The sequence below is a fragment of the Triturus cristatus genome, chromosome 1_2 (genome assembly GCF_964204655.1).
Source record: "Triturus cristatus chromosome 1_2, aTriCri1.1, whole genome shotgun sequence".
Taxonomy (NCBI): Eukaryota; Metazoa; Chordata; class Amphibia; order Caudata; family Salamandridae; genus Triturus; species Triturus cristatus.
The window spans coordinates 873,572,763-873,589,045 of NC_140580.1; the positions used below are offsets into that span (position 1 = coordinate 873,572,763).

At 44.0% G+C, this 16,283-nt stretch overlaps 1 protein-coding gene across 7 annotated transcripts in view; it reads right to left on the bottom strand.

The window, feature by feature from the left end:
• Window positions 1–16,283, bottom strand: part of PLCH2 (phospholipase C eta 2) — a 1,499,317-nt gene that overhangs the window by 262,073 nt on the left and 1,220,961 nt on the right. For all 7 annotated transcript variants that reach the window (XM_085609277.1, XM_085609254.1, XM_085609273.1 and 4 more), the window contains one exon: window positions 8,315–8,435. In XM_085609277.1, coding sequence (XP_085465403.1) covers window positions 8,315–8,435 — 121 coding nt within the window. The remainder of the gene's footprint in view (window positions 1–8,314; window positions 8,436–16,283) is intronic.

Consider the following 16,283-nt stretch of genomic DNA (forward strand, 5'->3'; position numbering starts at 1 on the left):
ATCGAGCGGCTGCTCTCGGTTCAGTCTTCTTTGCTTGTGATTGGGGTATCGGTGACGCATCACCAGGAGGTGACTCCGCGTCCCGGTGCAGTCTGAGGAAGAGGTTGAGCGGCTGCTCCCTTCAGGTAGAGACCCCGGCTGGGTGTTTCCCTGACTCCTCGATTCTCCCCAACACTCTTCGTGCCCCTCGCAGCCTACCGATTGGCATTGTCGGCCATTTCATTTCTGCCCTCTGTTGGCATACGCCGGGATCGGCGTATATGCAGAGGACGGTTAGGACCATCCGTGCTGTGGGCTGGTAACGTACTTAGCCTGGAGGATTCCAGTGACTATAACCTTTGTTTATTCCTTGTATTATTTTTGCCTTCATTAAAATAACTAAACCTTCACAAGTGGTTGCGTTCTCATTATCGTGTCTGTTAAACGATCCTGAGACGTTCAGGGCGTTACAGCATTTAGGACTCCTGGGAGCCCTGCCAAGACTTCCTAGATGGTATTTGGAAACATCTGTTGCTAACCAGTCCTCAAAGTTAGGCTGCCAGTATCAGTGAAGAACTCTGTGTGTGATGAAGATTAGGTTATGTTATGTGACTTGGGTTTGGTCTCAACTGGCTGTGTCTTAGATTGTTATATAATCATGGGGCTGAATTTCTATTTGTTTGCCTGTATTTGCCTTATGATCACACATATATTCATAAGCCCAGAGTATTTACTTGCAGTGATGATATGCGAAAGCCATTGGGTGGACTCTTGGACTTTCTTGACCATGCACGCCTCTCTAGTTTCATGAATTTCCCTCCTTTGACTGAGTACTAACAGCTGTATGGTGGGGTCCACTTGAGCTTTGAGACACTATAGTACATTGAAAATACTTTAGTACTCTTTTGGGAGGTCTTTAACTTCACGTTGGCTGAGGATGAGATAGATTACCTGCAGCTATTTGGCAGCATAGCCTCAGCAGTCTGCCATCCAGCTGCAGTTGTGGTTCTAGGCATTTGCATATGAATACAAAGACACAACTGCTCTTTATCCATCAGTGCAGAAACATCCTAAGCCTTATCATAATTGGATGCACCCTTCTTAGATTTCCATCCCTTTGCCCATGGAGATGGCACACATTTCTTCATCAGCCTTCTCTCCTGCACTTCTGAAATGGGGCATTTCTTCAAACTGGACCCAATGCCATTTTCATTTTCCCAGCTTCTGGAGGTCTGCGCCCACTTCTGAGTAACTAACGTATTAATTTCCCGGTTTCCGTCTTTTAGCACAATGGTTCCTATTGCTGAGCACTTAACCATGTGACTAGGGGGGCACTACAGGAACTGCACTTCTCACTAGGCTTGGGTCTTGGGTTTAGAGAGTGAAGAGCTCTCCAAATGGCCTCTTCCATCTGCCTTCTCAGGTGAGTCTGTTTCTCCTGGGATGGGCTAAATACTTTCTCTGGACTATTGCCTGAACCACAGTGATCCGTACTGTTTCCTTCCGTTGTGCACTTGAGCCTGCTGTGTGCAGAATGCCTTCAACTTTCATGCGCTGTGGGGAGAGAACATGTCCAGGGTGGCAGTAAAATGAATCACACTTCTTTAGAGACATGTATTAGTCTTAGAAAATAAATAGATCATAGGAGGCTGCCTTTGATGCTGTCAAGAGCCTACTCCAGGTGTCTCTCGGGTGTGCATTTATTGACAGCGATAACGTGCCACATTGCGAGACCTGCCCCGGTTCCTTCGAGGATGCAGAGCCGGGGCAGATCTCGCGGTGTACGCTGTTCTACGTCCGTGACAATAATTGGCGTTCTCACTGCTTTTTCCTCATGGAGCCTGAACCATTACCCCAATTGGGATGGTTTTATTGAATTTAAGGTAAAATATTTACCATATTATTGGCTGAGTGAATGGTTATCTTGGCGTATTTACACTTACAGAAACCAGACATTGTGTAGTTTTGGGTAGTTTTTAGGTCCTGAAGAATCGAGAATTGATCATTCCTGACATAACCAGGTGAGAAACATGTTGACTAATTCACCAGGCTATCTAGAACCATTATGTCCCAAGGTAGCCAGGCCAGTGATCTAATTCAATAAATTGATTGATTTGGAGTATCACATCATCTATTTTAACTCACTACCAGACATTGGGGTCGCTGAATACAAGACCTTCTAGTCTTGATTCCACCTCATGTATCTTTCACCCAACTCCATCCACTTCCTGCCTTAGATCTCACTTTTACAGGTGCTTTTTCTTTGCCGTTTTCTCACTTTGGCACTGTTTTAGGTCTTTCTCTTCAACTGGCTTTCTCCTTTCATACATTTCTCTCTCATGCTCTAGGCCACTCTGGGTCAAAGTCTGATAGGGAAAATAAGTGCATATCCCCAAAAATATGTGTCGGTGGGCCCTATCTACAACCACCAGTTCAAATTAGGCACTGAATCCATCTCAGGGATGTACTGGGATGCGTTGAACAACCTAGGCAGGATCCCTTGCAGACAGCTCTGCCTACTGTAAAGAAAAGGGACCAGATCAAAAATAAATTTGTGCCTGGCCCAATTTCATGTCCTTGGTGGTAAGCTTGATGTCAACACCTTTAACCATCTTATTATGAAAGGGAGTTTCAGAAGGTGGTAATTGTTGACAAGATCGGTTGTGAACATGTGCTGTGTGAAATGTTGTTGTGGTGGTGATGTGTTCTACTGTTTATGGCAATGCTATGTTTTTGTGCTGCAATATTGCAATGTAATTTAGCTTTTTTACGACGGTGTGTTTTGTTCTGTTTTGAATATTTTCTAATGATATGCTATTTTGTGTTTTAATTGTGTTGTTATGTCGCTCTGTGAAGGATGTTGTGTTTTGTTCTGTTTCTTACTTTAGATATGTCAACATACACTGCTATATTTCCAGCCAAAAGCAGCAAATGCCTTGGTATGTTCTGGTGATAGACAACCATTTACCACTTTGTAAGATGGTAAAATAGCTCAGCTGCAAGTCCTCAGCTACTTAAAACACAAGTCACCAGAAAGCTGTGGAAGAGACTGAGTCTAAATTTAGTGCCCGCGGTGCTCACTTCATGTGATACGGTCAAAGCTGTGTTAATTTCCTTTCAGTGCCCAAAACAGTCTTGCATATGAGCAGTGATAAAGCTGCAGGACGGATGGGATAATGTTTGTTAACTAGGACAGTCGTGGCTCCTCCAGGTGAGCGCGGTGGGCCGGGGGGGAGGGGAAGTCCACAGATGACGGAATAGGAATTATTTATTTATTTTATTTTCCCTATTCCATAGTCTGTTAGCCCCCCATGCCCCCCATCGCACTTACCTGCAGGAGCAGCGACTGAACTAGGGTGCCAAGTAAGACCGATGTGTGTCTGTTTCTTAGTGTAAGCTCATTAGGCTGAGAACTGGGCTCCAAGTAAGCTGGTAAATTCCAGTAACAAGCACCATGACTCACCCACCAAGTGGACCACATCGCACCCAAAGATGGCTAAAACAAATGTTTCCAACATCAATGTTTTTTATTTACCGGAGCACAATATAGCTAAAAGCCACAACCAACCACAATACCTGAGCAAATACAGCAGGTCGGAAAGCCAACCTCCCCTGTGAATCCATTCATGATATTTATCCATTCACTGATGTGGTAAAACACATGGGTACTAATGTAGTTCCTGCAGAGATCTGCTTGTAGCTTGCATGTCATCTTTTGGAAACCTAACAATGACCGACTCAGCCATTCATCCTTCCGGGCCGATTACAGGGTGCTCTTGAGTAAAGTAATAGCATGACTGCATTTAGCGTCCGGAGAAAACCAATCCACGGTGAGCACTGTATGAAAATACACTATTGCCATATTGTGATTATATTGTTATCTAGTGCCTGTGTTGACATATTTGCTGCGAATTCGTGAGCAATCTACTCTTTTTATGGCTGGCTGCTAAAACACATCACCCTTACGAGGTTGACAAGTGTAGGGGGCTACTCAAAAGGCTATCGATGTGCTCAGTTATTGCTGGGACACAGTACTTTACTGCATGCAAAAGGGATGTCAATATGAAACTGAAAAGTGTTTGGTATCTTCCAACCCATGCCATTATGTGCGCGTGCTTATTGACAATTACAAATGAAAGAAACGGATTAACTATGATGGACCGGTGTGCAGATAAAAATTCAATGAAGAGTTTATGAGCTATGAGTAGATAGTTGCTATTAACCTTGGCCCTCAGAAAGCCAGCACTGACAAAGTTGATAGGTTTTTCTTTTGTTTAGTGCATGCAGACAGTGGGCATACTCAAAAACCAACACAGCTATGGCACCATTTCCCCCAAAGTCTAGATATAGAATGATTCATGCACACTTACCACCAAATCTACAGGCATCAATGCACAGTGTAGTGATTTACCTTCTGGACCCACTTTGGTTCTCCCTTAGTTTTGTATCTAGGACGTTTTAGGCTGCCTCTGCTCTGCATAGTCACGTATAACACACTTACATTGTCCTAGGCAGTACATGCTGTTTGTTATTCAGAGACTATTCTGGGGATTTTCGTCTGCACATATTGTACAAGGTTGCTAGGAATACATAATAACATACTGTATTGTTTTCTGCGTTCGTTCAACAACAGCACCTAACACTTAGGCATAACATCGTCACACAGTTACATCTTCTAACACAAGAGTTTATCATATAAACTGTGTCTCGTCCTCTTGGAGGCCAGAGGGGAGAATTCCGACAGAGATGACTGTTCTGGAACAACAGCAGTGCCCGTCATGCAGCCTAGTGTACGTCATGCAGCCTTGCGTAAGCTAAGTCTACACTCATGATGCGGACCACCTAACTACACATGCAGGTATGAGGTCCTAGGCCAATACTAGAGGTCGCAAATATATCCCTGTGCACATCTAGTAAGAGTAGACATAGACAGATATATAATGTGCCACGGCTTGGACGTTTGTCCTATAGAGTATGTTAGTAATGCTAATTGCATTATTTAGTTGCATCTGCCTAATTATAGCAGCACATTTGCTTCATAATAGATTATGATAGTTTCAATAAATGTATTTTAAACTCCCATCTTGTCTTGCTTGTGTTTACTATGAGCATGCATGAGTGAGTTACGAAAGGGGAGGATCTGTTTCCACACTTCCCTTGGGGACTAGAGGGCTATGTTTGAGGTTGCCGAAATCACCTGTTACTCTGGGAAGGTTAGGAGTTCAGGTGAGTCACTGTGAGCTAGCCAGGATTAGGCCAACAGGTACTGACGCCATCGAGAGACTCAGTCCCTACACTCCAACGTCCTGTCGTCCTAACACACAGTTCTGCATAACCAGCAGAATTCATGCAACAAAAGCGCATAGAGCGATGTGCATCAGGGATACTGTGTAGTGCCCCCTAGGGAGGGCCTGGGTAATGCACCCCAGGGTGATACCCTTCGTGGGTATGATGTGATGACTCTAATGACAGATCTCGGTGATACCCCTCACAACGGCACTTGGTGATGCACCCCAGGCAAACTGCTTAACACTCCCAAGGGAGCTTTGGGTGATACAGGGTGATGCTGGTCACAGCACAGGTTACTGTGTGATACCCCCTCAGGAACAGGGTTGAGGGTTACAGTGTGATACCCCTCACAGGAGCAATAAGTGATGAGCCTCAGTAGAGAACTGAGTTATGTGCCTAGAGGCAGCACTGGGTAATACGTCTCCGGTGTGCACTGGAGCAGCATATCAGGAAAGCATCCGGTGTTGTCTGTGAGGTGAGCACTGAATGGTGTGCATGGCGTACAGTTCAGGGTGAGAGAGCTGTGTTCAATGTGAGAAACCACAGGTTGATGTGCACCAGAGGGCTCAGGGTGATGAGTAAAGGCGGGACATGGTGATGTACAATAGGGACCATTAAGGGAGGTGGGCACAGGGTGGCACTCAAGAGGTATTGGGCTGTCCAGTGTCGGGCACGAACAACAAATGTTTTTCACTCATATTTTTCCCATTCAATTCTGAGACTTACAATAATGTCCCCTTATAAACGCAGGACTGAAAATATCAGATGCACAGAAAACAATATCAGATCTCGATACACAACTCATGGCACATTTTGATGGCAACGAAAAGCATTTTTAGCTTACTTTCGAATTAGTTTCAGTGCACGATTAGAGTGGCAGGAATGTGGCGGCTTATTGGTGCTATATTTAAAATGGCTGCTTCTGTACAGGCATTTGTGCAAAAGAATAACATACAGGGGCACAGATACAGACACAGACAACTCGCATAAATGTACCCATGCAACTGGCATGGCTGCATGAGGCCATGCATCATGTGTGACATAATTTGCCACTCCTGGAATTTGTCAAACATACGGCATGCTGAAATTTTGAAACCTACACTCATCACAGCAAAGGAAAATCTACAAGACCTATCAAACGTGGTACTGATGGCTAAAAACGGAGAACTGTCTGAAGGTGTAACACAGGGCATCACTCAGTAGTGTAATTAGGGGGCGGCAGGGTGGGCAGTCCGCCCCGGGCGTCACGGCGCGAGACGGGAGCACAAGGTAAGTTGTGCTTACCGGCACTGGGCGGCAAACTAAGGGATCGCCCCAGGCATCAAAAGCTCTAGCTACACTACTAACAACACTCAATTGGCAGCTTTACAAGCTGCATATGGATCAATAGATCAAAATTAAAAACATTATACATTTTATCTTTACAACGTAACATTAGACATTTTTGGTAGGGGTGGGTGAGCCAACAAATTAACAGGCAGAGCTGAGCCAGCTCCGAGCCAAGGGTCTGGCTCTGATCTTAGAGCCCATGCACGAGCCAAGCCCTGAAAACATTACCTACTTAGAGAGGAGTTGGCCTAACGGCTGGGGCGTTCCACCTCGGACCTGGGGAACTGGGTTCGAGTCTCGGTAATGACGCTGAACATCCTGTGATTCTGGGCAAATCACTTAATCTCCCCGTGCCTAACAAAAAAAATGAATGTGTGTCCTCATGTAACATAACTGGTGCTATGTAAAGCGCTCTTATACCTGATTGGTTTCGGGTCAAGTTTGCACTCTATAAAACTGTGCAAAATAAATAAATAAATCACACAGCAAACACAAAATGAAATATGATAGTCTCGTCAAAATTTAAAAAGTACGTCAAAAAAATGAAGAAAAGGAGTTTTGGTGAAAGAATATATTTGCTTTAGATCACACAGTTTAAGCAGGAGAAACAGCTCTTTATCCAGTCTTTCTGTTTTCTTTTGGACAAATCAACTACTAAATGAGCATCTATTTGTCTGTTCTTATGGTAAGGCTTTGGTTTTGCCTGTTTATGCATTTTTCTGCAGTTTGTATATAGTGCAAACTCAACCAGAAGCATCAGTTACATTATAAAAGCTCACCGTTCATTGCTGACACTGAGAGATTAAGTGTTTTGCCCAAAATCACAGCAGCCAATGCCAATGCTCAAAGCTGGTTACCCAGTACCAAAGTCGATAGCTCTGGCTGTAATTCCACTTCCTGTGTACAGGGAGGTAGGCAGGCAGGCTGAAGCCACATGAGAGCTCGGCTCTTTATGGGCTTGAGGTTCCAACAGGGCCTCGAGCTGAACCAGAGCCAGGCTTCAGGCTCGAGTCTGGCTCGAGCTTACAGCCGCTTGTCCACCTTTAATATTTGGGTCACTGCATTAAAGTGATCACTGATGTTTGGTATCTTACATTTTGAACAAACAATGGTGCCTGATTAACAATGTTACCTATTTTTTTTAGATGGCTGCACTCAAAAAGTTCCTTAAGAAGTGTTAACATTCTACAAAGAGTATCATGCAAATGACTCGTCGCAATGTATGAAACAAAGGCACTCGCTGAACCTTGTGACCGCCATGCAATACACTATGGTTCACAAATAGCTGGTGTGGAGATTGGAATTTGTTTTTATCAGTGCACCAATGAAAACATCAAATTAAAGATGAGCATGGCAAAAGAGCTAAAGTGTTTCCGGATACCTTTCTTGCTCAACCAATCACAAAGGAAGCAATTCCATAAGGTGCACTGAGGCCCTCATTTTGAGATGACCAAATGTTTTGTCTTTTGATTGCCAACAGGGGCATTTACAAAATTTGCCTGAAAAGAATGCAAATTTTTCTTGACTTCAGTTCCAAATTGAACAAGAGATGAAGTCCACACTGTGGAGTGGCAATGCCCTCTGTGATGAACACAGATCTCTAAACATAAACTCAGGTGCCGAGACAAAACACATAAAATAACACAGTTATATTGGCAAAACATTAAAGAGTATTACAACTGCATAAGAAAGAGCAACATTAAAATACCATACATACTCATTCTTGCTGAAGGCATATTTGTTGATGGTTTCAATGACATCCTTGAAGAGTATTTTGGAAGTCAGGGTGTAGCCGTGGTGCACAATGGGCTCCCCGTCCGGTCCATCCCAGCAGTCAACTGTCAAAGAAGAAGAAGGGAAGTAAAAATTGTAAAAAAAAACAAAAAAACGTATTCCCCCCCAGATAATCTACAGCTCTTAAAATGCAACGCAAGCCACACCTCAGTTCTATTTTGCAGCTGGGGAGTAAATGTGAAAAGCATAATAGACAGGGGAGAAATTTAGAACATGCCAGTGAAAGTTGGGTAAATTGTGTACTTTTTGCATGTGGGTGACATCTTGACAGAAAATTCCTCGTCGAGTGACATTTTCTGCTGAAACTCGTCTCCTGGTAGTATCTCATTAGACTTTATTTTAATGAAAAATGCTTGCTGCTGTGAAAGACCGAAATGCTAGATACAGGCAAAGCACGTTTCACTCTAAAAGTCTCATTTTGCATAACTTCTCCAAACGGTTGTGGAATTGCACGAAACTGCAGACAATAAATGGTGCAGTTATGCACCCACTATGGTAGTTCAAAGCAAAGGGAACACAGAGATCTGTGATTTAAAAAAAAAGCACTAGCAATAAGCGCCCAAATAGCTGGTCGAAAACACGAATAGAAACCCAGTCCATGCTGACTGTTGAGTACGCTTCCTAGAACTGTTCAGACTCAACGGAGAATACATTAAAATAACGAGGAAGAAAAATATAACGGGCGAAACCAAAAAACAACACTGAAAATGCTTTTGTTTGGAGCATGAATATAAGCAATATCCCTTTTGTTTTTCCAACATTATTCTATATCACATTTTCATTTTAATTGTACAATATTCGATTTAGATAACAATGGAAATACTCTATTTTAAAGATTGCATCATGTGTAGAAAAAGTTTAACTGATCACCTCGATGCACGTCTATACGTATTTTAATTCTTTTTTTTTTTGACAGGAGTGCGACCAGTAAAGTAGAACCTTTTTGAGGTGACCAGTCCATCTACAAGGCTTCTGCTTCAATCGTCTAACTTGCCTACTTCATGCGCCCTTCCTAATCCCTCTTTTCTATGTCCCCAGTGAGTGCTTTGCGGTGACCTTAAGTGATAAAAGCCGTCACACAAATAACCAGCATGGCTATTAATCACTTTAGAGACTTCTTAGTATAAAAAAAAAAGTTAAAGTGAGGTCATAGCTTGGTGAAAATGTCAGTTTAAATGTAACATTTTGAACAAAAAATAAAAAACACTGAAATTCACCAGATTTAGGTCACTGAAGGACCTATAGCCAGGGCCACTGATATTATGCAACAGGAGAGGGCCAAATTATGTGGCAGGGTTGAGTAAATTATGCAGCAAGAAAAGGCAAATGAATGCGGCATAATATAGCACATTTTGAAATAGTATTACTTCATTATTTTAGCATTTTTAAACTTGTGAACACTGTCTGGATATTGGTTGCACCTCTGTGGTACCTATTTAACACCAAATATACCAATAAGCAACAGAAAGGTGATCAGTTTAGCTTTGCAAAGGGCTTTGCGCGGCAACATGTGTTGCTGAATTTTTAGTAACTTTTGAGTCGTTTTTTGTTCAAATCTGCTGAATATGTGGCCGATGATGGATTATGTGGCAAATGCAGCAATTCTATAACTATGCAAAAATTGCAGCGGCCGCAGAATCACATAATTCCAGTAGCCTTGACTATAACTCATGCTTCACCATGCACATTGTTCTCCTCAATGATGTCATTTCAGATGTCATCAGTGATGGTATCAATGATGTCATAGAACATGTCATGAATAATGTAAAATGGGATATCATAAGCAGTGCATTGGCAAAGGCACGACATTTTCACCTCACTATACCATCAATTGAACCTTTGTTTTTTTTCAGTTAATTTCTAAGGTAAAGTGTGATATTATCACCATACCTAGTTATAACATCACTTTAAACGTTGTTTTGTCAGTGAATTTATAGGGGTTTCTTAACATAATGTGAAATTTTATTACAATACGTAACTATACACACCACCCGCCACAAATCGTCTTTGGCCGTGAGCAGCGTAGGGTTGGTCACAGGACTTGGCTGCAGGCCAAACCCCACCGCCCGGGTGGACACCCACGGCCTGCGACCAAACTCAGCGTCCAACCACCCTTGGCATCCAACCCCCACCATGCCCGACCTTTTGTCGAGCACGCTGTGGGGTGGGCCCCTACAGATGCCCCCCCACCACCGTGCATTGCCTTTGGCCATGCACGGCATAGGTTAACCTAGGGCCAACCTCCTGTACGTGGCCAATCAACCGCAGACACTCATTGCCCTTTTTTTTTAAAAGGTCATCTGATTCCACAGGACTCTCTTAGGAGCCAGCATGGGCCCATGTGCTCCAGCGGGACGTTCATAGGAGTAGACTTGTCTTCTAGGTTCTGTGGGATTGCAGGATGGCTGAAAATTCTCCCTCCCCCTCAAAAAATTAAATTAGTCCTCCATTCTCTCAGGGAAACCGCCAGTGAGGGTACCGCTATTTTGACCCCTTATACCTCATGCTTGTTTAATTTTCAAGACATAGGGACCGAGTTCCCGTGGCTTGTAATGGTAGCCGCAACCTTTCTTTTCATGTTGAGGCCAACCAATCAGAGGACTCACAGGAGCCTTTCGTTCCAGCAGGAGCAAGGTGGCCGACAGGGGGAAAAAACTCTATAATTTGATATTACGTGTCTGCGGGACTCCTGCAAGAGTCCAGTACACCCAACCATCCAAATATCTATACATTTTAAATCTTAATTTCTGAAAAACTACTGAACGAATATAAATCAAATCACAAAAAGCACACTATCTGAGAGAAGATGTAGCTTTCTGCAAAATTTGGTGTAATTCAGTTCGCCTGTCTTAACTATCAGATTCTAAAATTGACTATAGAAATTGCGTGTACGGACACTTTTTCTCGGCCCCCACTTGACAGATCACATCAAAACTTTCCGGGAAGGGGCTGATGAGTTGTTTTTTTTCATTTTTTTCATTCCAGTTGGCTTAGATAGTGCTTTACCAATCCAAAGTTGCAATACTGTGCCTGGATTGGTAAAAGCCTTTTGCCGTTTTTCAGCTCTGCGTGGATGGCACTAGGTAATCCATTGCTTAAAGACTTTGCTGTAAAAATGGCAAAATAGTTTCCTGTTTCCTTTTTTGCATAATTTATGCAGCACTCTAAGCCTGAAAGGGTATTGTCTTAATATAAATCTGAATTCATAAATGTTTGACTTTCACCATTGACTCATAGAGCTATACTTTAAATGTCTGAAGTTCAGAATGTAGGCTCCATTGGGACCTTATTCACTAAATACATTTATTTGCATTTATTTTTGAATGTTTGACTTGCACCCTGGACTCATAAATCAGAACTTTACATTTTCAGGTCAGAATTTAGGATTGATTGTGTCTGAAATCCGCAGTAAATAACTCCTTCTCAGTGCTTAATTTGAGCCAGTGGCTGCTGGGAGGGTTTGGGTACAGGCATTTGTTTTTCTGCATCAGATATTTGTAGAGAGAGAGATAGGAAAAGCACACAAATCAGAAAGCATTTTTCAAACTGTATTCAATTTGATGTTGTTTTAGTCAAAGATGTACCGCGCTATTGCGGAGTCCTCTGGGCAATCGGCCCTGCTCCCCAGTCACTTCCTGGTGTTACGCCCACCTGGCGCTCTAATCACTGAGGAGGGGCAGGAGCTAAGGCTGCCACTGGCCACTTAATGCTGGTCGCAGCGCAGGAGCGCAGCGGATGCGCGCAGCGGGCGCGTTGCGGGAATGCCAAAGACAAGCCCATCTGCGCCCGTCTGCAGCCGTCCGGGACCAGGGGCTGGTTACCGTGCCCAAATCCCAACCTACTCATCAGCTGAACTTAAACAGCTTCACTCTCGGAAATCCATACTCAAACCCTCTACAGGTAACAGCTTGGCTAAGAACGGGATCATGTTGGATAGAATCTAATTCCCTGAACTTTCATACGCTGCCCACATCACAGGGTACACCCAGACACGGGACAGTAACAGCTATCAGGCGCTAACTGTGATCTATCTTAATACCCACTCTATGGCTAAACATAAAATGGACATATATCTCATATTGAAGTCTGAACAACCATACATTCTCTTGCTAACAGAAAACTGTCTCTCACAAGATTCTTCCCCTGACATCCTGACCGCGTTACCCAGCGACTACTATATCCTCCAAGCCAACCACCCTCAGGAGAAGGTGGGGGGAGGAGTAGAATCCATTATATGCCATGATATAAAATTCACTGCACTTACCTCACTAGACCTACCTTCTGTTGACAACCTCGTGATCAAGCTAGAATCTGACTCTGCCCCCATGATTTGCGTACTGCTTTACAGGCCCCCGCAGAGCATGCCGCTGTTTCCACAATCCTTGGGTGAACAGGTAGCCCATTTAATAACAAATCATGAAAAAATCTTGCTGCTCGGTGATTTTAACTATTAGACTTACGACACGTCAGGTGGTCCCCAATTTGCTGAACTTACTGACCTGCTCACAGGGATAAATCTTACTCAGCAGGTGTCCGTTGCCACACATATTAAAGGGCACACACTTGACCAGGTATGGACAGGCAACCTTGCCATGTCTACCCCATTCTTTGTTCCCTGCACATAGTCACTATTTAATTAAATTCACCATCAACAACATCACCAGGGCCAAAATCCCCACTATCGAAGGGGGATCAGCTAGGAGCTGGAATGACACAAATAAAAGTCTATTCCTCAAGACACTGACCATCACAGCTCCGTCCAACCAATCATCTATTAACCTCCGTGAGGAAAATGTAACAGCTTGGCTACTAGCAGCTAGTAATAAACATGCACCCCTCAGGAAAGTACACCTAGCCCGACTCCAGTAAGCACAGAGATGGTTCTCCTCTGACCTAAAAACTTTAAAATTAGCCCTTCGGCAATCTGAAAGGAGGTGGAGAAGCAGATATCTGCCTGAGGAAAAATGCATCTACTTAGCCGCGCTAAAAAAAATACAAAAAAGCCTTTCTGACTGCAAAAGCCGTATATTTCTCTTAAAAAATCGTGACCTCTAGTAACCGGTCAAAAGAAATCTTTTCGATCGTTAATTAACTATCCAATCCTGACAGAGTGACAATAAAACCCACGCCTTCTCAAACCTTATGCGACTCCTTGAACAACTTCTTCTTATGACTTATGCCCGACCACGCTAATGAACCCTCAGACTACTGAACAAATCCCGACAATAAGTTACAAAGTATTCCTGGACCTGTTGGCCAAGGTATAATCGGGCTCTCCTATGGACTGCTGCACGCCCCCGGTCTTATGGGAAGCTTTTACTGCTCTCCCTGGACCAGCCCTATCCCTTCTGAACGAATCACTGTCCCAAGGCTACGTCCCTAACACCTTTAAGGAGGCAATTGTCGCCCCCCTCCTGAGGAAGCCGGGGGCTGACCCCAAAATTCTGACAAATTATCGCCCGATCTTGTTTCTCCCATACCTAGCCAAGGTACTTGAAGCCCATGTGGCCAGATGCCTCCTTGCTTTCCTGGAACAGTCTGAATATCCTAACCCCAACAATCAGGGATCCGTCCATCACACTCTACAGAGTATGTTATACTGACAGTATTGGACACTCTATGGAAGGAGGCCGACAAGGGCTCTCCAAAGGCTCTGCTGTTGCTGGATCTCTCTGCAGCCTTTGACACGGTCGACCACGACATACTGATTGACCGTGTCAGAAACGTGGGAATCCAGGGCTCAGCTCTTGACTGGATCGGCTCCTTTCCGAAAAACCGATATCAGTCGGTCCACATAGGCCAGTTTACAGCCCCGAAGATGAGGACCACATGCGGAGTCCCGCAGGGTTCCTCACTTTACCCTCATCTGTTTAACCTCTACCTTTTCCGACTGGTCCGTGTCTTGAAAGAAAGGAAAGCGTGTACTTTCAACTACGCTGGCGACTTTCAGCTCATGTTCTCCATCAGTAACTCCCCTGAATCCATACATGAATTTCGGACCACGATGTTACTTATCCGCAACTGGATGAACAGCAATCACCTGAAACTAAATCCAGACAAGACTGAATTGAGCCTAACAGGGGGAGCCCACTTTTTTGGCCAAAGGAATTAGGACAGCCTCCTACCCCTTCCTTTTCTGCTAAAAGTCGGGGGTAACACTCAATAGTAATCTTACAATGCAGACCCAAATTGGCTCAGTGATTTCAATATGCTTCTTCCAGCTGAGGAAAATAGGAAAAATCAGTAGATTTCTCACCCAGGAAGCTCTAATACAGGTAGTTCTAGCTATGGTTATCTCCTATTTGGACTACGCCAATTCTTTATAATTTGGCATCCCAGCCTACTTAACTAAACAACTGCAACTGGTACAGAACCAGGCAGCGAGACTGATTTTTCAGCAACAATGGTGGCAACATGTCACGCCCCTTATGAGGAGGCTGCACTGGCTCCCTATAACTCAGAGATGCGCCTTCAAGGTTGTATGCCTCATCTTCAAATCCTTGAATGGCTGGAGCCCTAAATTTGTCGACAGCCTTATTCAAAGGCACATTCCCACACGTAACCTGCGCTCTGCTCACATGCATCTATTGTCTACTCCTTCCTTCAAATTGAAGCGTCTGAGCGGTGCAAGGTTTGCCGTCCTAGCCCCCAGATACTGGAACTCACTGCCTTCTGAAATTAGATCTTGCACAGTCCTCATGAGCTTTAGGAAGCTTCTCAAGATGACATAGCTGTTTAGACAAGCATATGAGTAAGTTACCAGGGTTCCTGAACCCCTTAGAGCAGCACCATGAAACCAAACGGGTGTACGTGTGCTTTACAAGTTCCGTTTAACATAACACAACATAACATAACATAACAAGTAGGTAGAGAAAGATGGGAAACTATCAGTAAGAGAGAAAGTTGGGACATGCAAGAGTGAGAGAGAGGTGCCATGAGCATCTGGTGGTGGATTAAAGAGGTCTCGGCTTTTAGCGCTCTGACGTTTAATTGCATCTTCTAAGCAGACCTTCAAGCACCGGCACGCTTTCTTTCACAAATTAAGTACTGCTCCCTCTTCCATACATGCTAACAGTTCAATACAGGAAAGTAGGAAATTAAAAATAAAGTTGGGGGAATGTATTTCGCCCATTGATTTCTATTGAAGCAGAGGCAATATTAGGCGGGAGACAGCTAAAATAAAACCATTTTTGGCTTAAAAAATCATCAGGACTCTGTCGCCTGAACTGGGTCTATTGTCACTTGTGTTTTTCCTGCAAGTGCTGGTACAAACTCTGAATTGGGAATTAGTCTCAACAATAACGGGGGAGGAGGTTCCTTTGATTATAAAACGCTTTATACTGCTTATTGACCTGCTTAATCCCATCCGGAAGCTCCTCCTACTCCCTGCGGTAGACAGCATTACTGCACGTCACGTATTTCATATTAGCTTCGAATGGATTCTTTTGTACAGGATGGAACACAATCATTTTCCCCTCAGAAAGGCAATTACAATTCACAAATACATTACAGGCAGGACAAATCCAGGTCAAATTACTAGACGGTGATGTCACAGTGCAGAGACTAAAGCGCAGCCTTCCCTCTGTGACCTCGTCTGGAAGCCTCAAGGTTGAAACGTCTACCCATATGTTTTCAGATTCACAATAATGGCGTTCCTTGGCATCTGTCCTCGGCAGGACCTAAGGGACTATCTCCCAGGACCACGCGTGGCTGGCCCGATGACCAGTGTTCTCTCAAACTCACCTGCTGCTGACCCTCTGGGCTCAGCAACTACGCTCCTGGGCTGTTCGTAAACCATGAAATTCGATTTGCAGACAGATGATTCCACAACAAGGCTTGAAGTCCTGAGGCAAAAAAGAGGCTTTGGTATTGCTGTATGGGAACAGCGGCTG